Source organism: Leopardus geoffroyi, chromosome C1 (genome assembly GCF_018350155.1).
Source record: "Leopardus geoffroyi isolate Oge1 chromosome C1, O.geoffroyi_Oge1_pat1.0, whole genome shotgun sequence".
Taxonomy (NCBI): Eukaryota; Metazoa; Chordata; class Mammalia; order Carnivora; family Felidae; genus Leopardus; species Leopardus geoffroyi.
In genome coordinates this window covers 55,729,549-55,755,000 of record NC_059328.1, presented here as the reverse complement: position 1 = coordinate 55,755,000, position 25,452 = coordinate 55,729,549, and the positions used below count along the sequence as shown (strand labels likewise).

The window sequence follows — 25,452 nt, the reverse complement described above, 5'->3', positions numbered from 1 at the left end:
CACACACACACACACACACACACACACACACAAACTTTTTATGTAGAAAGTGTAATGCTGCTCATTAAATCAAAAGTGAGATTTTCAAGAGCTAAACTAGTAAAATCCACACTTCATGAACTGGATTAGCCATCTGTCCTAGGAAAGTAAGACACTGTTTATAAATGTGTGACTAATGAGTTTTGGAATTGCAAGAATTCCAATTGAGATCATTTGGGAGGGATCCCAGAAAGTAAGCAGAAAACTAATTATTTGTATTGTAACCCTGTTTGGATAAGGACCATGGGAAACAGAAGCAATGAAAATGGAGAGCTGCCAAGGCCAGCAATGGCAGTGCCCGTCCATGCTTAGTACAGGGAGAAAAAGGTTTAACCCGTGAGACTTAAGCATTACCATTTTCTTGGCAAGGCTATTCCTTCATGGGTGCAGCTGCTAAAAGACACATTTTAGGACTGCCAAATGCCCCTTTCTCTGATTCCCTGCCCCTCATGCAATCTTCTAATAATTTTGTTTCCTGTGAAGTTTATCTTTCAGGAGAGACTGGGATAACAGGAACATCTGGTTTACTTAAAATTTATGTTTTTCACTTTAAGTGAATAAATTGGCCTTCTGATTATAATTTGGCTTCTGAAATAATTAGCATGCTGAGAGAGAGTGTTCCTATCTGCTGACTCAAGCCTCCTAGTTAGCCCAACAGCTGCATTCCTCACTATAAATTAATCCATGAACATCTAGCTTTTTATATTTCAGTCTCTGGGAACTTGATTAATGCAGGTCCTATCGTAGGTGCCCTTCTGGATCCACAAGGTCCAGGACTGGATCTTAAACCATGGTCAATGCACCAGATGAATGCCATGTTGCTGAGGGCTCTTTTGGGTGCACATTCAGTCTTTCCCTAGAAGACATTTTTGTGTTCTGGCAAGAACCAAGAAAGTTAATATTTTAATTGTACACCACAGTCAATTTTATAGGCCTGTTGTTTGGATTAAAGTGAGTGCTTTTGAAATTGCGATATTCTGAACTGTTATTAATAAATATGCCCTTTGTACCCCAATGTTTATAGCAGCACTATCAACAATAGCCAAAGTATGGAAAGAGCCCAAATGTCCATCGATGAATGAATGGATAAAGAAGATGCGGTATATATATACAATGGAGTATTACTCAGCAATCAAAAAGAATGAAATCTTGCAATTTGCAGCTATGTGGATGGAACTAGAGGGTATTATGCTAAGTGAAATTAGTCAGGGAAAGACAAATATCATATGACTTCACCCATATGAGGACTTTAAGAGACAAAACAGATGAACATAAGGGAAGGGAAGCAAAAATAATATACAATCAGGAAGGGTGACAAAACATAAGAGACTCTTAAATATGGAGAACAACAGGGGTTACTGGAAGGGTTGTAGGAGAGGGGATGGGCTAAATGGGTAAGGGGCATTAAGGAATCTACTCCTGAAATCATTGTTGCACTGTATGCTAACTAACTTGGATGTAAATTAAAATAAAATAAAATTAAATTAAAAATAAACATGCCTTTTGTCACAGGAGAAAAAAAGGATAAGTTAAAGCAAAAGCTGGCTGGAGAAGATAATTCCCTTAGCTATCACTCTATCCTTCCCTATCTCCTCTGTAGGTCCAGAGATAGGACTATTATTCCACCCTCACACCATATACCCCTTAGGGCACTCCTCAAGAGTTAACTGTGCTCACAAAGCTCCCCATTCTTGACAGGAACACAAGGGGCTTCAGTCTTACTCTGACAACTGAGAAAATAGAGCCCTAATTGAAAAAAACACCTTGCAACTCAACCCTCACTACCTTCCTCTCACTGTCCTTCATAGACACATCAGCAATCTCCTTCAATCCTATGGGAGAGTGCTGGAAGAAGGGGGAAATGCCAAATCATCTTGGATCCAATGAACTTCCTAGGGACTGCTGTGGAAATCTAGCTCATTTCCACACACCACACACTGCAGTGATCTAGTGAACAGAGATGTGGATCTGAAAGATGAGTGAAGGTTCCTAGAGGGTAGTGAAGGGCCTAGACCCAAACCCTTGCATTTTCCCCTCCACATCCCATATTTCGGAGTTGAAAATATCATTGAGAAGGTGACGGTGGAGTTAGGTAGTTAGAGAAATAAATATGGTATCCCATATTTATACATATGTGTAAATGTATGTATAAATTTGTGTGTATATGTATATGTATATATATGTATACACATACACATATGCTTACACACATACACATACAAGTTATGCTTATATAAAATATTAAGCTCAAGTTTTAGGATAAAGGTTAACATCACTCAGGCAATTGGTCTCCTTCACCAATTTGAAAATGGGCACAATTTGTCCAACACGGTCCATGGAACAAAAAACTCAATGAGCCAAAAGGAAAACAGGTATTTATCCAGCTGGGCACATAGTCTCCTGAAGCAACTGAAAACAGTGCAATTTGGCTTTTTAAAAAAATAATAACATAAAGTTTGCAAATAATGCATGTAATACATCACCTCCAGATTGATTATACTTGGTCTTGATGTAATGGAATATCATCACAGAACTTCAGAACCAGGCAGGATTCTACAATTTAACAGTTCATTCAACATTTCATTTTACCAATAGGGAAACTGAGTCTGGGACATGAAGTGACTTGCTTAAGGGCTCTCAAGGGATAGATGGAGGAGCTGAGGTTGGAATCCAAGGCTCTTGACTAGTGATCCCTCTACTCCTGCTCCTTCTGTTGGCAAGCCTGAGACAACTGGTCACCAGGGGGCACCATGTTTCATAGTTGGAATCCCCAGTCACTCTCTGGCCCAATGTTGGAAAGCAGCTTGTCTAATTGCAAGGTTGTGGTATATTCTGATGTGGAACATCAACAGCAGACATCAGGTCAACAATTTTGGGAGGGTGGAGATCCAGAATTCTTTTTTTTCCAGAGCCAACAGGCCTTGCGTCACAAGGAGACAAGCTGTGAATCCCAAAGAACTGCCATCTGAGGAGCCAGCTGGGTCTTTCTAGATGAACTTCTTTTATTCTAATGTGTATGTATATATATATATATATATATATATATATAATATACATATATATACATACACACACACATATATATACACTATATACACACGTATATATACAATATATATATACACACACACATATATATACACTAATGTATTTATTTTTAATATTTATTCTAATATTTTATTCTAATGTATATTTGGGTGAGTGATAGGTAGAAAGTATCATTTATTGGGCCATACCATGAGTCAGAAACTTTACATCTATTGTCAGATTTAGTCCTCACATCTCCCCATCCTGAGGGAGCTGAAGCTTGGAGAGGTTAAGAGACTGATGCAAGTAGTCCCCACAGAAAAGTAAGTTTTTAGTGCGCCCCCTAGTGGGTGTAAGAGGGTGTACGGTGGGTGTAAGGCAATGTCCAAAATGTGTCCAATGTCTCTGGTACTTCTTGTACCTTTGTGGGCAGTGCTGAAAGCAGGTCTCAAGCCAGTGTTCCTACTGTCATTGTCAGCCTCTCCTATTGGTAAGAGTGTGCTAAGCAGGAAAAGCTGTTCCACGGTCTCCTTCAGTTTTCTTTCTGCTCTGTAAAAAATGATCTAAACTTAGTATAAGTTAGCTTTTCTGACAGGTTTGTCTACGAAGCAAAGAGTGAACAGCTCTCTCATAAACTATTGTGAGAGTTCTGTTGGGTGAAAAGGGTTTCACCATCAAAAATACCTTGGTAAATGTATCTGTGATAGGACAAAATCTGGTACATGTCAGAATGCAAGACCTCTGTTGTTTTTTGTTTGCTTTGTTTTTAAAGATTTTATTTAAGTACTCTGTACACCCAACATGGGGCTCGAACTCACAACCCTGAGATCAAGAGTCACATGCTCCACCAACTGAGCCCTCTAGATGTCCCTATTTTGTTTTGAAGTATATAGGAAGAAGGGTGTTTCTGTGAATTGATAAATCATGTCTTCTTAGGACTTTAAAAAACCTACTGTACTTGTCATAAAATAATATTTTATTCTAACTTTCCCTGATGCAAACAAACAAAAATATGTCAGAGCTGCCAATATGTCAAAGAAGAGAGTCTGTAGTCAAGACATATTAGAAAGGTAGGGAACTTGAATATGTCACAGTTTTGTCTATGAAGACTTTTGGGGTGGCAAGGTTGGTTTTGGAAAGCTACTGACTTAGTTTTTCCTATTCCACCACATAGCAGCTGTGTGACCTTGGCCAAATTATTTTACCTTTCTGAGGCTCAATTTACTTATCTGTAAAATGAGGTAATTCTGTGTATAGCATAGGCTTACTGGAGGATTCAATGGGCTGAAGGAGGCAAACAGTTTCAAAGAGTGCTGGATGAAATTATGGAAAGAGCCTAAATGTCCTTCAACTGATGAATGGATAAAGAAATTGTGGTTTATATACACAATGGAATACTACGTGGCAATGAGAAAGAATGAAATATGGCCTTTTGTAGCAACGTGGATGGAACTGGAGAGTGTGATGCTAAGTGAAATAAGCCATGCAGAGAAAGACAGATACCATATGGTTTCACTCTTATGTGGATCCTAAGAAACTTAACAGAAACCCATGGGGGAGGGGAAGGAAAAAAAAAAACAGGTTAGAGTGGGAGAGAGCCAAAGCATAAGAGACTGTTAAAAACTGAGAACAAACTGAGGGTTGATGGGGGGTGGGAGGGAGGGGAGGGTGGGTGATAGGTATTGAGGAGGGCACCTTTTGGGATGAGCACTGGGTGTTGTATGGAAACCAATTTGACAATAAATTTCATATATAAAAACAAAAAAAACAAAAAAAACAAAGAGTGCTGGATGCATGGCAAATGTTAAAGACACTTGGTGAGTTACCTGCTGTCGGTTACCCTAATATAAAAATCACCGTACCTGGCACTTTTCCATTATATTCATATTACTCTTCTACCAATCTATGGAAGGTCAAGTCATCTTGACTTGGATCCCACCACAGCTCTGTATGAAAATCTCACCAATGTCATACAGTTGATTACAAAGCATGTATAATTTAAGCCTGGGTATTGATTTCACAACTCATGATGGCTTTCAGCAACCCAGCCCAAAGTGAAGGAGCACCTCAAAAGATAACCCTCATCGGAAGGTTTAAAAATCACTGTATTGAAATGATCCATCTATGGATCTGTCCTCCCATGAGCCTGTTGGCTCACCTTTGTGTCCTCAGAGTTCTGCACAACGTTTGTTTCCTAATAATCTAGCAAACGCTTTTCGTGATTCTCTCATTAATCTTCTCAACAACCTCATGTAGTACATACTATTACCATATGCATGTGTGAGGAAAGGAAGGCACAGAGAGGTTAAGCACCTTGCTTAAGAACACACAGCCAGTAGGTGGTGAGGCTGCACCCTGAACCCAGGCAGCTCAGTTCTGCCTAGAGGGTAAGCTCTTAACTGCTGTCGTGTTAGCACTTTCTAGCTACGCTGAACTTATTTAATGGATACTAATAACTCATGACATCATGATTTCTAACTTGTTTTGTAGCAGAAAATCAGCAAAATAATGGAAACTTTGTTAGAGCAAAACTTGAACTTCCCTTCTGTCTCTGTTTTCTATCTTCTGTTAATTCTCTGCTACCCACTTTCTTATCTTTGTCATTGACCACCTTCTGTTATCCAACTAAGATTCTCTACATTACAGATACTATAATATGTGTGACTAGTAAGCAAGGGAAAACAACCCTTTCTTTCCGAAAATACCTTCAGAAATGCTGTGCCAGCCTGTGATAGGACCAGGGCTGGGAAAGGAAAGGAGACAGAGTTGAATATTGCAACAAAACTATCAAAATCTTCCCATCTGCTGCTTTTGTATTTAAATATTGATTCTGAGATTGGGATGCCTCCTCTAATTATATAAAGGCCTCAGGCTCCTGACAGCCAATCTTCCCTGTGGATTTATGACAGACCTTTGTTCTACACCAATATAAATCAGATTACAAGTAATATTTTCCTACATTTACTGGATTTCTTTCATATGAGGAGGCCAAAGGACACATCTCATCAGTGCAACGTGATATGGATTGTAATATTCTTCATAGGACACAGAGAAATACAGAGAGAAAGAGACGAAGGGAATGTACTAACTAAGCTGCCTCTGGTTACAGACCTTTCTGAGGCTCTGCTGTGAACTGGTGTATGGGGCTTGTTCTTTTCTCTTTCTTCTCGTCTTCTGTGATTTGAGGGTAGCTGTTTATCCGAATGAGTTACGTCATTTAACAAATGAACAAAACCCACCAAATCTTCCCCACTTTTGGACCTGAGTTTCTCTCTCTTCTGTATTGCTTGTGAGGGCCCTAGAGGGGCGCTGTTTGCTACATGAGGGAGCCACTAGCTGCAGGCAGCCATAAAGATCTTGATGTGTGACTGACATGTCCGCCCTCTGGAGGCAAGCTCTTAGCCGCTGGACCCGCTGGCACTTAGTAGACACACCAGTTTCCAAAGACTTAGGAGGGTAAGAAGAATGTAAAATAGCTGAACAATAATTTTAAAATATTGATTTACATGTTGAAAGGATAATATTCCATACATACTTGGGCTTAAATAAAACATATTATTAAAATTGATCCCACCTGTCTCTTTTTATTTTTTAAATGTGGCTACAAGAAAATTTTAAATTATACATATGACTCTCTTTGTGGCTTGCTTTATATTTCTATGGGATGGGGCTTCACTACAGTGATCCTTTACATGCTGAATCCATAGTCCCTGGTTTCCTGCCAAATGTTCTCCCACCCTTGTCCCAGCTGACCTGTTCTTCTGGGGTCAGCTCTAGTATTACCTTGCAAGAGATCCTCTGTGACTCCTCACCCATTCCCTTGGTCTACTAGCTAACCCCGATAATCATCTCCCTAGCTGGATCTTGAACTCCTCCTTAACACCTGAGTGCTGTCATCATCCCCATGTCTGTCCTTCTCCTGGACTGTGAGTTCAAGCACCTGAGGACTGCGTTTGTCTTGTTCACTTCCATATCTCTGGAATGCAGCACAGTGTCCAGTACTAATGAGAGCCTTCAATATATTTGCTAGTTTGAATGAATGAATGAATAAAGTGAAGTTGGCTTCATTTATACACACTACTTCCAGATCCATGGCCTCAAACATAATTCCAGAAAGTTTATGACCTGCCATGATTAAGAAATTAACAGAGGAAATTGGAAAGGTTAATGAGGTTTGGCATATCTTTCCATACATTGTCTGTCTATCTATCTATCTATCTATCTATCTATCTATCTATCTATCTATAAGGTGATTTTCTTCCTAAAGGATACATGCTATGTTAAGTGAAAGAAATCTGTACTGGAATCATGGATTGAAATGCTTAATCAAAACAAAGGAAACAATATGAATCTTTGCAGAGAAGGAAGATACAGGGAATGTGAGGGAGGGGATGCTAGAAAGCCCCCTGTGAAGAGCTCTAACATGACACTGGCACTGTTTGTGACAGAGCAACATTTTCTACTTGTTATTGCATTTATTGTTTGAACAATACTGAGGTGTTTTATTTCACAGATTAAGTTGTACTTTTTTGGCTTCAACAAAGAAAGTATTTTTTCTCTTAAAAATAGCTATGGCAGGGGCGCCTGGGTGGCGCAGTCGGTTGGGCGACCGACTTCAGCCAGGTCACGATCTCGCGGTCCGTGAGTTCGAGCCCCGCGTCAGGCTCTGGGCTGATGGCTCAGAGCCTGGAGCCTGTTTCCGATTCTGTGTCTCCCTCTCTCTCTGCCCCTCCCCCGTTCATGCTCTGTCTCTCTCTGTCCCAAAGATAAATAAACTTTAAAAAAAAAAAAAATAGCTATGGCAAAACATACTAACAGATATTTTTGAAGAAAGAGAACTTTAGAAGAAAGCTTTCAGGAGAAACCCAGAGTAAGTAGGTAAGAGCCAGAACAATAAAGCAAAAGTCTCCTTCCCCCTCAACACACCCCCACACTCACATTGATCCATACACACATTCACGAACACTCATACCCACACACACCCCGGCCACCATAACTGTGAGAAATCGATTTCTGTTTATAATCCGCCCAGTCTATGGTATTTTGTTATAGTACCCAAAGGGACTAAGACACTCACCTACATGCACCCACACTGACACACAGACTCATAGATACATACCCACACTCCCACTCACATCCCACACACATATAAAAAACTCATACCCAGTCACACACACATTCACGTTTACTCTCTGCACTCACACACATGCACACATCACTCACATACATGCACAATCACACATACATACTCACACTCACCTATATTCACACTTCACTCCCTCACACACCCAGGCTGTACCCATTCAGCAACAAGTTGTTCTCTTCTGATGTAAACATCCTACAAAAATGAAAGGTCATCTCACATCCCCCCCAGCTGTCAGAGAAACATGCTCTCACTTTGTTCATAGACTAATGGGGTTTTACCTGGGGCTTCCTTTGGTGCCAAGACCTGAAATCCCCCTCTTTGCAGTGGCAGGGTGTCCCTCTCACTGGGGTTCCCAGTATTGATCAAAGTGAAAAAAAAAAAAGCCGAAATCAACACACATACATCTTTGCTTCCTTTCCTTGGTGAGGTCTGATTTGGGCCCCACCACAAACCACCTGATCTGGCTGCAGTGTTTCTTTCTAGTCTGACATTTAAACAGGTCCCTTATGTCATGGCACCACCCCATCAATTCCCAAGCCTGCCTGAGAGTGGCATGGGGAATCCCCAGGAGGACAAGTGGGACTGGAGTGGTTCCAGACAGGAGCAGTGACTTCTGCCTAGGAAGGCTCCCAGCTGCAAGCACCACAGTACCTGAAATCCTCTCTTTGGAATCACGTCATTTCCCTAGACCTGTTTCTGTTTGTGAAATGGGTGGTGGGCCTGCATGCTGCTTACGTTCCCTCCGGCTCTGTGGTCAAAGCGGGCCTGCTCATCTCAGTAACTCTCGTCAGTCTTTTACTGCCACTCCCAGGTGAGTGGCCTATTTGGGGCCACTGAAGAAGCCCAGGGTTTGGCAGAAAAGGACTTAGTCTTGTGATAGTCCTGAAAAACTGAGGACTAGATCCAACATTCCTTAAGGAGCCTCTCTCAAACAGGACAGTCACAGAAGGTCTTGAAGTTGCCCTGTCTTGATCACCATCTGGTGCCCGGAAGTTTCTAGTATTTACATTTTTGGTTTCTTAGTGACGCCAGTTCCAGTCCAATGCACCCACAACTCTGGCTCCACAAAACGGAAAATTTTCTAACAGTAAGAGATGCCCACCAGAGCATGGACTGCTTACAAAGTGGAATTCTCCCTGTCCGAGACGGTCCAAGCAGAGGCATGTGTCAGTCCCGGCTGGAGTGGGAGCAGTGCTAATGATAGGAGGGTAGACTACAAGAGAATTCAAGTTCTTTTGAATTCCAAGATCTCACTTTAGAGTTTAGGCTTTTCCAGGCTTAGGGGCAAGATTAAAATGAAAAGCAGAGAAGAATTTGCATATGCATGTTGGCTGAGCATTACCTGTGGCTAAAAAATGTTTATTGGAACTAAAACAGTCTATCTCTTCAGATCACTGCTGAGGACACTCAGGGGGAAGGATTCTCTATGGAAGGAGGAATTTTGGTTTTAACCAGTTGCTTACTTGTGAAAATGAAAACCAACACTCAAGAACTGAGCTGTGTTCTTCTATAATATTCACAAATTATGGCCACTCTAAATGTCTTGCTTTGAGAATTGTCTTGCTCTTAAACATGGCTTCATTTTAAAATAAATTTTAAGCTGTAGTTTTAGTTTCAAAGTGAAGAGCTTGATTATGACTCACCAAGCTATTTATAGTAGTCTCATACCAGACATTTTGTGCGTGTGTGAGACAGAAAGGAAAAGAGGGAGAAAGAGCTCAATTCTTGCCTGGCTCATTTCTTAAAACTGAAGAAAACTGCAGTTATCAACATCTATCATGCTAACCCCATCAGAGGACTTGATATTCATTTCTCTGACTCTTCTGCTTTCGTGCTCATCAGCTTCATGATTCCAAAACTGTTGATTTACCCTTAAATGGAAGAGGTGCAGTGAGAGGGATGCAGGCGTAGGGAAGTAAAGAGGAGTACAGCTCACCTGAAAACCTCTTATTAGCAGCATGCCAATCAGGAGCTCAATTCAAATAGTATTTTCTTTTCACAAAGATGAGTCATGACAGAGCAGAAAGAGTTCTGGATGGGGTTTCAGTCTCAATTCTGCACTTAGTAGCTGGGTGACTGTGGGAAGAACATCCTCTCTCTTACCCTCAGGTTTTCCATTTGTTAAGTGGGGATACCTAGGACCTACCTTACAGGGTTTTTAAAGGATTAAGTGAAGCAACCACACCAGAATCAGCACTGTGTGAAACTCTCACATCCTGTAATAACATTAGGTCTTACTGTTTTCTGGAAGGTTGTTTGAATCACTACTGTTTTACTACTATTCCTGAGGAGGAGTTGCTTTCCATTCCTCTTCACACGATTGTCTACAATTACTTGAGTTCCTGAGGTAGAACAGCCTTCTTTCCACCCTCTCCCTTTTCAGTGACTATAGCAAATACATTCCTAGATATCCACATCCACAGACTTCCCATCTTTAATTTCCCAAAAAGTGAATAAGTAAGGTGGTGTGGTCACTAGTGGGCATGTTATACGCAGGGGAGATTAAGAGTGGCTGGGAGGGGCAAGAGGCAGAAGAAATGGTGCAGTGGGACAGAGTGTGGACATGTCTGGAGATAGGAACGGATGCAAGCAGATGAGGAAAAGATGCAGTTGTGTGCAGGAGGGAACTCAGTGGGAACTCTCACTCTTATCTGACAAAAGGAAATGACATTGGGTCAAGTGTCTTGAGGATATCGCTGAGGAAACGAGCTTCAACCAAGTCTCTGAAGCCTTGTATAAAGCCACTATGGAAATAAAACTTTTTTTTTTTTTGGCCTTAAACATTGTTCAAATATATAATTCTTTCTATATGTTAATTATATCTCAATAAAAACAAAACAAAAAATCAACCAAATATATACTTCTCTTGAATTTTACACTGACAATGAAAACTTACCTTCCAGAAAAGAGAAATCTGTTGTCTATTGTAGTCAATGGGTTGTTTCATGTACCAGACATCTAATGTCCCAGTAGGCTCTGTTTTGAAGGAAAAAAAAACATATTTTCATGTATATACACATACATGTATATATCCATACATGCACAATATAAAACTTCTTAAAGTCAATTTCTTATTTAATAAACAATTCCAGGAGAGTAGGATTATCAGGTAATTTCAATTTTCTTTGTGCCCCCATATTTCTTTCCTTTTGTTAAACAATGAACATATGTGTCGGCCATAGAAAACACAAATTTTACCTTAAAAACAAATTTAAAAAAATGATGATGAGGAAATTGGATTCCTAACTTACTCTTAAAATATGTAGTAATAAAAGAACTCAAAGAAAGTATGTGTGATTATTTCTTTTTTATTGGAATGCAGAAAGAATTAATTCTCAGCAGAAAAACAAAAATATGAATCATAAGGAACACATTTTTGATCCTGTAAAAATAAAAAATACAAATGATTAACTCTGTGTTCATGTCCATTCCTGAACTAACCATGTTGTGGCATAATTATTTGGTTTTATGATCATTAGATCATTAGATCATGATCTACTTGAAAGGAAGGCCCATCTCATTCATCTTAATATCTCTCATACCTACATAGTGCTTAGAATGTAACAGGCTCCTGACAACTCTTTGTCAGGTGACAAATGTGCAAATGAACAATTCAGACAATATTAGCTACTTGATGCTAAAACAGAAAATGAACTGATTGAAGGAAAAACCACCATCTCTAAGACAATGGTCAAATATGACCTAATTTAATTTGAGAAAGTCAATCAAACAGACTTGATAAGAAACTGAATAATCAACTCCTATGTGCTAGAAAGAGAGTGTGTGTGCACATGTGCATGCGTGAGTGGGTGAATAGTTTTATTTCTCCCATTATCAGATTTATTTTGATTTACAGCCAGGGGTGGAACTCACAGAAACAGCCCCTGAAAACAAGCTTCAACTGCACCAATGAAACTTGTTCATTGTGACACTTAGAATGTATTTGAGATGAGGCTACATTGGGGTTCCTTCTGGGGTGACAAGTCCCATTTAACCAGACGAAGTTTCTGGAACATTAACTCCCACCAGGAAAAGAGAAGACAAGCAGCCAGGGAGAGGAGAAGAGAAAAAGGGAAGGAGCACATGCACCCACACATACTATGGGCAGGTCCTGTGGCCCACTTACACTTGCATCCCATATCCTCTTTACCCCATGACATATGCAGCTTTAGTACAGTGGTTAAAGTGTGAACTCCAGAGCTAGACCGTCTATGGGCAAATCCCAGCTCTGTGATCTTGAACAAATGTTAACCACATCCTGAATACATACTTTACATCCTGAAGCCAGTTTCCTCATCTGTTCAATGAGGACTGTAGTTCTATACGTCACATGGGGCTGTTGTGAGAATTGAATGAACAGAGCAGCCCTGACCTAAGGTAAGCACTCAGGAAATTTAGCTGTTGTTTCTTCATTTGGAAATGAGCTTGTTCAAGGTCCCAGAACTAGTAATCGGAGAAGCCAGGTTTTGAACATTGGTCTGTTTTATCACATAGCCAGCACTCTTCTCTCTGCACCCCGCAGTTACCTGGCTCTGAGGCTTGTGATTTCTCAACAGTACTTCCACGCCCAACAGGTGCTCTTCTGTGTTCTACCCTCTTCCTTTTTTATTTCCGTTTCCTGCCTCTCTCACCCTCTTCCTTTTGTTTTTTTCTAAATGTTCACTTATTTTCTTCCCCTCTTTTCCCACCAGTGGTAGCTTCTACCCTTGCAGTGAGGACCTAAAGGTAAGAAATGCTTACCCAAGACATTGTGAAAATGCTCTCCATCCTTCAGGATTATGAAGAGTGACCCAGAAAACAAGCCTAGCACTTTTATCTGCTAGTCCAGATGCAAAAAGGAAAAAAGCACAGGCAACAGAAGGAAAGGGGACCTGACCATTATTAACCACCTACAACGTGTCAGGAAATATTTGGACATTTTATGTACTGCAGGTTATCTCATTTAATCCTCGCACAATGCAGGGTGTGTGTGTGTGTGTGTGTGTGTGTGTGTGTGTGTGTGTGTGATTACATCTGTTTTAGAGCTGAGGCCAAGGAGGCTGACAAAGGTTAAATGATTTCCAGAACACGTGGAGTTGGTAAATGGCAAAGCCAGCTGAGCCCAGGTTTCACTATTTCCAAAGACCCTGCTCTTCCATTACAGTTCACTACATTGAGCGGAGATCTGAGCAAATTAGATAACCCAGACATTGACTACATAATCAGGATGTGGAAACTTGGATGTGCTCCATGTTGAAGCCAGATGACTTATTAGTGCTAAATGTCTCCAGTTAATTACATATTAGTAACAAATAAAGGGAATACTCATTGTCTTATTAAAGATCTACAACTACCAGATTACTACAGAGCTAAGAATTGAATTCTAGAATCACAGTCTCTTCAAAGGAAAAATTGCAAGTGAAACTGAAATTTTAATGGTGCCCACCTGCAGTGTTAGCCTCTGTGGGAGAGAAATCATTAGTTGAATCTGTATGAGTTTCAAAGTGTAAAATTTCATGACCAGGGGTGTCAAACCACTGCTGCTTAAAACAGCATAAGAGCTGATATTAAAGAGAATCTTTGACATTCAACTGACACAAAATCACTTGAAATTCTAACCTCAGTGTTATCTAACAAAGGCAGATAAAACTATTATAGGCAGGCCAGAAAAGGAAAGTCAAAGACCAAATGTCCAAGTGATTACAAAACAAATGGGTACAAATGACTAAAAATACAAATACTGGAAATGGAAGTCAGGTCACCTGAGATGAAACTGCCTCCTATATGATAAAGGAGAAAACTGTAGAGTTGAATAGAGTCACCAATATGAAAAAAAGCGAAGATCCTAAATTAAGCAGGAGATTGACCTAAATGACCCTGAAGGTGCTTTCAACTCTAAAATCCCAAGATGCTAGGATTCTATGAAACAATAGGTGTGGCAAACAAATCTGAGCCAATCCACGTGCTTCTGAGATGAGCATCCATATCTGAAGCCAAGGCGAACGCAGGAATGTGGACAAGAGCAACTTAATCACCGGTGGAAAGCAATCCCTCAACAGAGGTTTCCTCAAGGAGCATACAGATTTCCAAGAAGAGTGAAAATGGAGAATTTAACACAAAGTAAATATGGAAAAGGCATATCTTGGGAGGTTTCAGGTAGTGGGCTCAATGAAACACACGAGGATTTTTTGGTCCAAGTCATGTTCCAAGCAGGACAAGACAGAGATAAGTCACTCACTGCCTCAGTTCCTTGAAGTTCACTTTTTGGGGTTGACCCATTTGTCTAAAATCTAGTTTTAAACAACTCAATTCAAACAGATATTACAAGTATCTACTTGATTAAACAAGTTTTACTTTCAGACGTTATCACCTGCTATGCCTCCACGGGAAGTCCTATACAGACTACCCCATTCCACTTCCTTCTTGATAAATGAAGTTTAACACTTGGTTCACTCTCTCTTTTCACCTCTTTCTGTCACCTCTTTTACTAATTGTGAAGGGCCACCATCCATAAGATGTTCCTTCCCAGTAGCTGGTACTGTCAGTCCCTCCACCTGCCCACTTCTAATGATCTGTTTCTGTCAACTGATGCTTTTGCTTCATACTTCACTGAGCAAAAGGAAGTAACAAGGCAGGGATTCCCTCATCTTTCTACCATGAAAAGTTCACCATCAATTCTCTAACATAGTATCCCTACTTCCATCAAAGTTCAACCCAACTTGAGTTCTGGATCCCATCCTCCCTTGTTTTATCAAGGACTTCTCCCCTACTTCTCTTGCATTACTAATTTCTCCCTCTCTGCTGGAAGCTTACCATTACCTTGAAAATACACTACAATTTTTCACCAATCCTAAACACAAAACCAGACAAAGCATTTCCTGATACCACATCCTGCTCCAACTACTGCCCCACATCTCTGCTCTCCTTCACAGAACTTCATGAAGAGTTGTGAATTGTTAGTCTTTATTCCCTCACTTCACACTCACTCTCAGCCCGTTGCACCTGAGATTTTCTCCTATCATTCTACAGATATTGCAACCATGGCAACAAGCAAAACTAGTAACTGTTTAGAGATACATACATTTCTGAAAGTTATGTGAAAAGTACTGATAAACATATAATTCAGGATAGTGTCAATAGTATATTGGTAATTTCACAGCATTTAAGTTGAATGGTGGGTTCATAACTGTTCACTTTGCTGTTATCCTTTGTACGGAGAAAGTAGCTTAACCTAGCATAATCATAGTGGCAACAGAAGAAATGAACAGATTTTGAGTATGTTTAGGAGAGTCAAGTGCTGGTATTGGGGAATAAGGAAAAAGAATTTCTTTTTATTTGGAAAAGGAGAATTTAAAGATAACTTCTTGATTTTTGACTTCAGTAACTAGGAAGATGGTGGTATCATTTACTAAAATAGAAAATATTGAAACAGAAGTATTTTGGAAACATTTTGTTTTGGAGAAAAACAAAGAGATATCTATCTATCTATCTATCTATCTATCTATCATCTGTCTGTCTATTTTTCGAACTGTGGGACTAGATAAAGTCACCTGGGAAAAGAAGGGAGCCCAGGGAAAAGCCATAGGGATTGGTATTGAGAAGAGAAAACTGACCAGCAAGAAACCAAGAAGACCTGGTCAATGAAGAAGAATAAAATCCAGGAACATGAGATTTCACAGAATTCAAAAGAATCAAGTACTTCAGGGAGGAAATAGCTCCCTTCTCCTACTGCAATGACTTTGGAGGCCATATGTTCCAGATGAGGGAAGTCCGTAAGTTGCATTGGAACTTTACATTTCTTCGTGGTGTTGTATCCTCCAGGAATCTTTACCTAATGTTCCAAAACAGATTAGAAGTCCTTGAGTCTGAGGGTCTGACAAGTTATCACTGTGTCCCAGCACCTGGCATAGTTCCTGATACACACACACTTTTCTCACAGATCCATCTTGAGAAGCATTTTTCCCCCATTTGTTTCTGTTTGGAAGGCTTCACGGAAAGCATTTCTTCCTATTGGGGTGATCATCATCTTGTCAAATAATTGAGCTCAGACATTGATTTCTTCCAGGATAAATGTTGGGCTTAGAGGGGACCCAAAAAGAAAGGAAGGCAGGGACTGTCATTGGCTCTCAAACATAACATTTTCCTTCTAATGAAAACATTTGCATGTAAATCTCTTTAGAAGGCTAAGAACCTTTGTTTCTCATATCCTCAAGCCTTAGGCACTCAGATAAATGAGCTAATTTAGGAGTCAGCAAACTATTGCCAGTGGGTCAAATCTGCTCCTTGTTTTAGTACAGCCTGTGGACTAACAATGGTTTTTACATTTTTAAATGGTTGAAAACAAACAGAAGAGTAATTTTCAGTGACTTGTGAAAATTACATAAAATTAAAATTTCAATATCCATAAATGAGGTTCAATTGGAACATAGCTTTGTCTATGTATTTATACACTGTCAATGGCTGCTTGCACACTACAATAGCGAATTTTAGTACTGGTGACAGAGATATGGTCTGCAAAGCTGAAAATATTTACTGTCTGGACCTTTACAGAAAATGTTTGCTGACCCCTAAGCTAGATCATTATTAAGAACTTGTTAACCAAAATGATAAAATAACCTCTAGTATTTAATTGGTCTTCTCAGAGTCAGGAAACTGTGGGGTGCAGAGCCAAGAGCTTGGGCTATGTGATAAAACAGACCAGTGTTCAAAACCTGGCTTCTCCAATTCTTAGTTCTGAGACTTTGAACAAGTTCTATTAGCTCTAACACTTAATTTTCCAAATGAAGAAAACAACAGCTAAATTTATTGAGTGTTGACCATGGGTCAGAGCTCTTCTATTCATTAAAATTAACCCATCTTAGCAATATTTCAGAATTACAAATGAATGAATGAATTGCCTAGCTTCTCAATGTGAGAAGGGGTGGCTGCAACTGGTGACCCTGCATTTTCTCCCCTTTGGGAGTCTCTCACCAACCACCCATGCCACCACCTCTTATGGCGGTGGGGGGAGGAGGGCTACTCCTTCATTGCTCTGGTGTTAAGGTTGAGTATGTAGCACTTGCTTTATTTATTAATTGCCTATACAGAGTTTAACAAGACCAAAACACGTAAATTAGACTTTAAAAAGTGGTGAATGAGCAAACAGAAATACCTAATTTATACTATAGCTCTAAGGAATGGCTTGTTCATCTTTTTTATGGAGTCTCCTCCTGGGTGTTCTAGGTGGTGAGGGAATCACCTCCCCAACACCTTCCTTCTCCAGATGTGTCTGGAGACCCTGCAGCTCAAACTCAAGAATGTTTTCCCACTACAGGCCAAATGTGGTTGCTCAGTTCCCAGTATCAGACCTGCTTTTGATGGATAAAGATTGAGGGACTGTTCTCCTAAACAGAGGAAAGCAGTTTCTTTCCTTCCACTCCTTACTTAAAGTTCATTTAAAAAGTGTTTTCCATGGAGGACCATAACAGGAGTTGAATTTAATGACACAGGAAAGGGCCATATGGAGTAAATAAAGACCTCATTCTCTGCTGACATGATCTAAATAACTGTGCTCAATCCACCAGAAGATAACATTGCTCTCAGTTTTGGGCAGCAAAGGCTCCAAAGAACTCTATTATAAGGTCATTCAGAGTTTTAAAGAGTAACTTAAAAAAAAAAAAGCTTACTAGCAATTTTTTTTTAAATGCCAAGTTACATATGAGTACACATTCAAAGGCTGAAAAGGAAGAAGTGTTAAAAAAATTCACACCTTTTAAGTTTACATCAATTGGTGTTTCATAAAGAAACTGATGACAGAAATAGCGGTAAGGGGAGAAAACCAAGCTGCTCAGAGTAAGAGGGAAGAGGTCCTACATCAACCCACAGAAAGATGAAACACAGAAAAGGGAAATGCAGACACTGAAAGGAAGCCAACAGCTTCGTAAATGTGGTGCATCTCAGAGTATGGGTTTCTCTCTTCATGAATGCCTGCAATTACTCTGAACAAGTCAGTTCCTTGATTTGATTCATAACTGTCCATGAGTTCACAACCATAACAAGTTGCTGCACTCTCTCATTGTTATGATAGTGGTTTATTTAAGGGCTATGAGAAAGTTACTGTTGTTACTGTCCTACCTTGAACTGTTTTTAATTTAACAGATAAACCCTTTCAGAAAAAAAACCAAAAAACAAAAAAACCCCCAAACCTTTCCACACACCTCCAAACAGGTCATTATTAAATGTCAGTAAGAATGACGAGAATTCACAAGCCCAGAATACCCCTGGTTTATAGTTAAGCCGAATGTGACATAACTTAAAAACTACTCAGCATATTTAGTACCTTGGCCGTGGACAGAAAATATGGCCCATTTTCAAGAATTTTATCTGTAGGACATATAAACAAAGTCTCATAGATAAGGCATTAAAAAATACATTACTTTGACTATGTTTAATAAAAGAATAAAAAACTCTGGATTATAAAAATGACAAACATTTAAACAGAGAGCAAGTGGCTCAACATCAATTTTAAGAGATTTTTATCACAAAATGAGAGGGAATAAATTATAATTTGTTAGATGGAGTTATTTTAAAATACAGAAATGCAATTAATATAAGAAGAAAGGAAAAATATACATACTTCTACAATTTATATATTAGGTGTTATATTTTAGTATATTTAAATATTTAACATTAAATATTTTATAATATTTATTAAATATTAAATATTTAAATATTTTATATTTTAGGGTCTTTGGGTCCTTGAAAGTCACTTGGGTATTGATAAGTGTCATCAGCTATCAAAGGCCATTAGCAGCTCACAGAAAAATGAATATAACTTATATCATGAAACTAATTTACAGTCACACATATCCGTAAGTTTTACAAATAAGCGTTTAGATTTTCTCACGTTAATACTTCACAATCTCCAGATGATAAAGCAATGGATTATATGCCAATAATTTTTCTTCTGAGTCAAAGTTACACAGACTGTGAAAAGTTGTATAGTAGGTCACTAAATGAGTGCTCTTAAAAACTAATTATATAGATGGTTATTTCTTGTGTATCCAAAGATTTGTTAATGTTGACATCAAGTTCATACGGCTATTATATATTCATATGATCAATGGTTGATTGCACCTTAGTTTGATTATACTTTACACCTCAGTAAATTATCATCCCTATAACTGCCAAAAAGAAAAGCCCATCAGACTAAGAAATATATTTGATATCCTTTTCATAGCTATGGGCAGGCTGGCGGCCCTCATTTGAGCAGTGTATATCAGAGGCATGAAGAAGTGCAGTGCTGTAATATTTGGAGGAGAGAGGGCTGGGGGATGTTAAACTGTATTTTAAAATGTATGTCTCCAGAGTCTACCTTCTTTTTTTTTTTTTTTTTTAATGTTTATTTATTTTTGAGACAGAGAGAGACACAGCATGAACGGGGGAGGAGCAGAGAGAGAGAGAGGGAGACACAGAATCCGAAGCAGGCTCCAGGCTCTGAGCCATCAGCCCAGAGCCTGACGCGGGGCTCGAACTCACGGACCATGAGATCGTGACCTGAGCCGAAGTCGGACGCTTAACCGACTGAGCCACCCAGGCGCCCCGAGTCTACCTTCTTTTAAGCTTTTAATTTTCATAGAATCCAAAAGGTAAAATGATCAAGTTTTACTATAAAGGAATGAAATTACTGGTTATGGTTTTGTGGAATGAGAGAGTTACTGAGCTAGTAATAGAAACAAGAAATAGAAATAAGGGGTGCCTGGGTGTCTCAGTCAGTTAGGCCTCCAACTTTTGATTTTTGCTCAAGTCATGATCTCATGGTCCGTGGGACTGAGCCCAGCGTTGGGCTTGTGCTGATAGCGTGGAGTCTGCTTTGGACTCTCTCTCCTCTCTTTCTACCCCTCCCCGCTGCTTGCACACACGTGCTCTCTCTCAAAATACACAAATAAACTTAAAAAAAAAAAAGAAATAAGAGTTATAACCAAACATTACTGAAGCGTAAGCTTGTAACCAACAGGAAAACATGGGGCAAACAGGGGTAGGACTTACTTAATGTTAAAATTTCCCTGACAATATAAACATATCTCCCTGGACAATTACAGTACTTAAGCTAAAGTAAAAATTAACTTGTTAATTAATTTACTCATTTACTTGTTTATTAATGTGTTAAATTAACTTCTTGATTCAGTACCGGTACTTTAGAGATCCCTCTCCCATCTCTCCTCCTTCTCTTCCCACCCTCCTTTTTAGAACACATACCTTCTTCTGGTGTTTGTGTCCTGAATGGTTCACTCCAATCACTCCAACTACCTTTATAAAGATGTAACTTAGAAGAAATCTGAAATTCATACTCTGTAAATGGTTTCAGATCCAGCAGATCCTGTCTTCCTTTGGCATTTGTAGCATTGACCTTGAATCAGACAAGATTTTTAAAGGTGTCAATTAAAATTAAAGAATTTTGACACACATAGGTAAGAAACTTGAGTAGATAACCCTTTCTCTTTTTTCAGATCTGTCATTCATTGAGAAAAAATACCAATGACAGGGCTACTGAATATACATGATGTTAATATGAAATAGCTTCTCATTAAAAACAAACTCTGGGGACTAAGAACCCACCTATAAGGGTCCCAAGGGGAATCCTGAAACAAGCTGAAAAGTAAGTAAAGGCTGAAAAATACCAATTTTCAGAAAAAACTTGGAGAATTTTCTAGAGATTATTTTTTATTTGGTCATAATTAGAATGTGATAAATGTTTTATCACAGACATAGAACAGACTTCAAAAAGAAAATTTTAATTATATTAAAAAAGCAATTTCTCCTGAGTTTCAGTTATATGTGGAACTTATCCTTTGTTATTATTATAAGCCATTCTATTTTACAAATATACTAGGAGGAATTATAATCCTAAAATTTAATTTAAAAACATTAATGTCTAATATATCAAAGTGTGGGGCTTTATCTTTGCAATATTCAATTCCATATAAGCCTCTATGGACATTTCCTAATATTTCTCTTTCTAATATGTAAAAAGATTACTAAAAAGTAAAACAGGGGTAGCATAACAAAGTACAATGAATCCTTTACTAATTGTGGAAAATTAATATTAGTTTACAGAAGCCTGCGGCTTAAAAAATTTCAGAATCAATAATCAAAATTCAAGATATTTCTTAATAAATAGAGGTGCATATGACTTTCTGATCTATCTCAAGTGTGTACTTTAGGGCTAAATATTCTTAAACCCCATATTTTGCTGGCATGAAAAGACAGATTTGTGCAGTGATATTAGGAGCCCCTCCCTGTTTTTCCCCTTTACTCTAAAAACCATTACCATAGTCCAGGACCTGCTGCTGTTGGGCCGATATCTGAGTCGATTAAGCAACACCAGCCCCTCATCTCTCCACTGAAGGATACATCTGCTCACAGAAGCATTTACACATTTGATTCTGATGTCCCATGGAGGAAGAGGCCTCACTAGTAATCAGGACAAACAAAAACGTGTGATTCAGGCTCCAAAATCAGAAATAACCTTTGTTTTGACCTAAGCCAGAAAGAGGTGAACACAGCTCATTTCTAAGATGCATGACTACCAAAGCTGGTGAGATATATAAGAAAGAAATCCATGGCTTTTACAGAGAAAAAAAAAAAAGTATGATCCACTGCTAAATAATTAAAATAATTCTCCTTAATCTACCTTCATTTTTTACCAAATAAACTACCTTCAACATTAGTGATAGTATCGACTGCATTTAATCCAATGCATAAAGAAAACCAATGTACCAAACCCCAGAGTACCAATGGCTGACAAGGCAGAGATGGCTAGTGGTGATCACTTCTCAGAAGAAGAAATGGTGGTAGGAAGATCATACAGAATGGTCACAGGAACCAGAGAACAGAGGGAAAGAATAAGAGGAAAAGAAGGTGCCTTACAGAGAAATAGTCAATGTAAAGAAATGGAAGGTAGTAAGACGGGGAGAAGTATGATAGGTAATGTATAATAAATGCCTGTGTTGATACCCATAGCAATATATGCTGTGCAAAGAGGTGCTGTGGGAAGAGAGAAGAGAGACACATAATGTAAGGCTGGAAGTTAAGGCAGACCAGAAGCACAGTCCAGTCCTACCTGGGGGATATTTGACACTGGCCTCTAATTCAACTGGGCCAATTTTATTTGCTCAGAAATGTGCTACAACTGGCTCACTCCAGGTCCCAAGGTGATGAGAATGGTAGTAGGTATTCTCAGAACAAGATACATTTGTGCCTTGATACACTTAAAAAAATGTTTATTTATTTTGAGAGACAGAGTGAGCAGGGGAGCTGCAGAGAGATAGAGAATCCCAAGCAGGCTCTGCACTGTCAGCACAGAGCCCCATGCAAGGCTCAAACTCATGAACCATGAGATCATGGCCTGAGCTGAAACTGAGTTGGACGCCTCACTGACTGAGCCACCCAGGCACCCCTGTACCTTGGTACACTTTATTGATAGTTTGCACCTCTGCACGGGCCCAGCAAGCCCACAGGTAGCCTATCTCAGAACAGTGGAGTAACCATGGGGGTAAACAGATATCTCTGACAAGAAATGCCTACACTGAGTTTCATGAATAATCAATCTTGCAGAACCCTCTCCTCAGTCAAATGGTTATCACTGGCAGCTAGTGCCTCTGTGGGACTAAGTTCTTTTTTCTCCAACAGACAGAATAATGTTGAACATTCCATTCTGTATGGCCATCTCCATAAGGCTCTGAGATCATGCACTCTTTTCCTTGCATCAAAGTAATATCTATTCTTTGTGCCATTGTCCCTTTTGAAACAATCACGTACAGAACATTCAAGTGATTTTAAGGATAATGTTCATTTACCAATGAATGATACCTACAAAATGTGAAATAAAATGTACCTATATCCAAGAATGTAAATGTGGATGGAATTGAAGAAGCATTTCCAAGATTATTTGTAGCAGTAACCTTGGCTGTGTAACTGGATTCAGGCAATTCAGGGGTTAGGTTAATTCCAAGGTCCAAATGGTCACAATAATGATCATTACATTGCCTCTGCCAAGTGAAATTTTTTGGTCCAGTTAGCCTGTAAATAAAAGACAATTGTGTTTAGCAAGATACATTACGAGTACTTGTTCCTTTTAGTACAAAAGGGATATAATATTTGAATATTCAAAATTCTAGACATTTTGTTAAGGTCAGTTGGATACATTAAGGGAATATTTGTATTCTATGGTAATAAATAGGACCATATTTTCTCCCCTTTTTTAGTAGGATTGAGACCTTTTTTTTTTTTTAAGTAGACTCCACACCCAGCATAGAGCCCAATGCAGGCCTTGAATTCACAGTCCTGAGATCAAGACCTGAGCTGAGATCAAGAGTCAGAGGCTTAACCAACTGAGCCACCCAAGCACCCCAGATTGAGACTTTTTGATGTGCATATAGATAAGTAACCTGAAACCCTGGCTGACATCCTGGCTCCTCAGGGCAGACCCAACTGTTACCCAAAGATCCATGGCCCTAGGCATTTACTGTACAAAAAGAAGTGCCAGCTTCTAGTACAGCCTGGAACCCTGGGCTCCACTTTCTTTCCCCCATTTCCTGCTCAGTTAGGCATGTGCAAACTATCCTATCCTTTGGATGGATTATGGAATCAACTCCAGGGAATAGAATCTCCCAGACTCTTCTTTGTGTGGACTTCCAGGTCACACAAAGATGCTTTAAAAAGAAACTCCTCCGAAGCTAATGGAAAGCTACCACAAGGAGGAGTCTATTTATATATTATGACCCTAAGAGTCTACAACCACAAAAGAAGGGATATAATGTGGCCAGTTTAACCCTATTAGAGCAGGGAGGAACATCCATAACATAAGCTTGGATGCTCTGAAGAGAACTCTGAGTTAGATCGCAGACCCAAGACATCAGTTCTCACACTTTGGATGAATGAACCAGTTTTAACTGATGAACACTAGAATTTTTGTTAAAGTACCTATCTAGAGGTGTCTATTGCTTCTCTCTGGTAAATATAAAACTGTTATTTCTAAATGCATATCTAACTGAATATCTAAGTGTAGTCTAAGACAATACCTACAAAGCAGCTGCAAAAATATAGTCTTTCACTCACTGTAAAGTATATGCAGTATATAGGTGGGTGTCTCGTCCTCTGTCCCAGATGCAGGTTACAGTCCCATGTTCTCCCTTCTGTATACAAGATAAGTTTTGAGGCTGTTCTGGAACAACTTTAAAAAGAAAGTGCAAAGCGTCATATTTTAAACACCACACAGTTGATATCTCAGTCACATTGTTATTTGACAATAAGACAATGATACTTCCCCTATGTCTAGATTCCATCAAGTTCATATTTGCTTCCAAGGCATGAATGTCTTTTAATAACAATAGTGAAAATGGATCAAACACTACATGCTGAGTCTTATGCATTGTGCATGGTTTTTCTCAATTAGATATCATAGCAGCTACATCAAGTATTTATTGTTATCATCCTCATTGTACTGAAGAGGAAAACTAAAACTTAGAGGTTAAATATCTGGCCCCAAATTACAAAACTGTGTTGTGGCAGAATCAGGGCTTCAGCCCAGGTGTAGCTGACTGGAGTCCAAGCCTTTTACCACCATATTCAACCATTTCCCTTGACAGCTGAACATCCAGTGCCAGCTTCATTACCAATGGTGATGATGAGTTTACTGATTCAGAGTGAGGTCCATTCAAATATTAGAAACCTTTAAACTTAATTTTTTTAAACTTCATATTTTTAATGTTTATTATTTATTTAAAATATTTTTTTAACATTTATTCATTTTTGAGAGACACAGAGAGACAGAGCGTGAATAGGGGAAGGGCAGAGAGAGAGGGAGACACAGAATCCGAAGCAGGATCCAGGCTCTGAGCTGTCAGCACAGAGCCCTACGTGGGGCTTGAACTCATGAACCGTGAAACCATGACCTGAGCTGAAGTCGGGCGCCCAACAGACTGAGCCACCCAGGCACCCCAATGTTTATTTATTTTTAAGAGAGAGAGAGATAGAGCATGAGCAGGGGAGGTACAGAGACAGAGGGGGACAGAGGAACCAAGCTGGCTCTGACCTGACAGCAGAGAGCCAGACGCAGGGCTCAAACTCATGAACCACAAGATCATGACCTGAGCCAAAGTTGGATGCTCAACCAACTGAGCCACCCAGGTGTCCCCAAATATTAGAAACCTTTAAAAACTAGGGGCTCTTTCTCTTCCTATACCTGATATTTGCTGCCAAGACACTTCTACCCACTAGCC

General features: G+C 39.3%; 1 protein-coding gene across 3 annotated transcripts in view; it reads right to left on the bottom strand.

Moving 5' to 3' along the window:
• The window catches only part of IL12RB2 (interleukin 12 receptor subunit beta 2), a 78,017-nt gene that overhangs the window by 32,195 nt on the left and 20,370 nt on the right, over nucleotides 1–25,452 (bottom strand). For all 3 annotated transcript variants that reach the window (XM_045477788.1, XM_045477786.1, XM_045477787.1), the window contains exons 4-8: nucleotides 24,290–24,404; nucleotides 23,067–23,251; nucleotides 21,501–21,643; nucleotides 20,429–20,579; nucleotides 11,109–11,188 (exon numbers count right to left, since the gene is read on the bottom strand). In XM_045477788.1, the coding sequence (XP_045333744.1) occupies nucleotides 11,109–11,188; nucleotides 20,429–20,579; nucleotides 21,501–21,643; nucleotides 23,067–23,251; nucleotides 24,290–24,404 (674 nt within the window). The remainder of the gene's footprint in view (nucleotides 1–11,108; nucleotides 11,189–20,428; nucleotides 20,580–21,500; nucleotides 21,644–23,066; nucleotides 23,252–24,289; nucleotides 24,405–25,452) is intronic.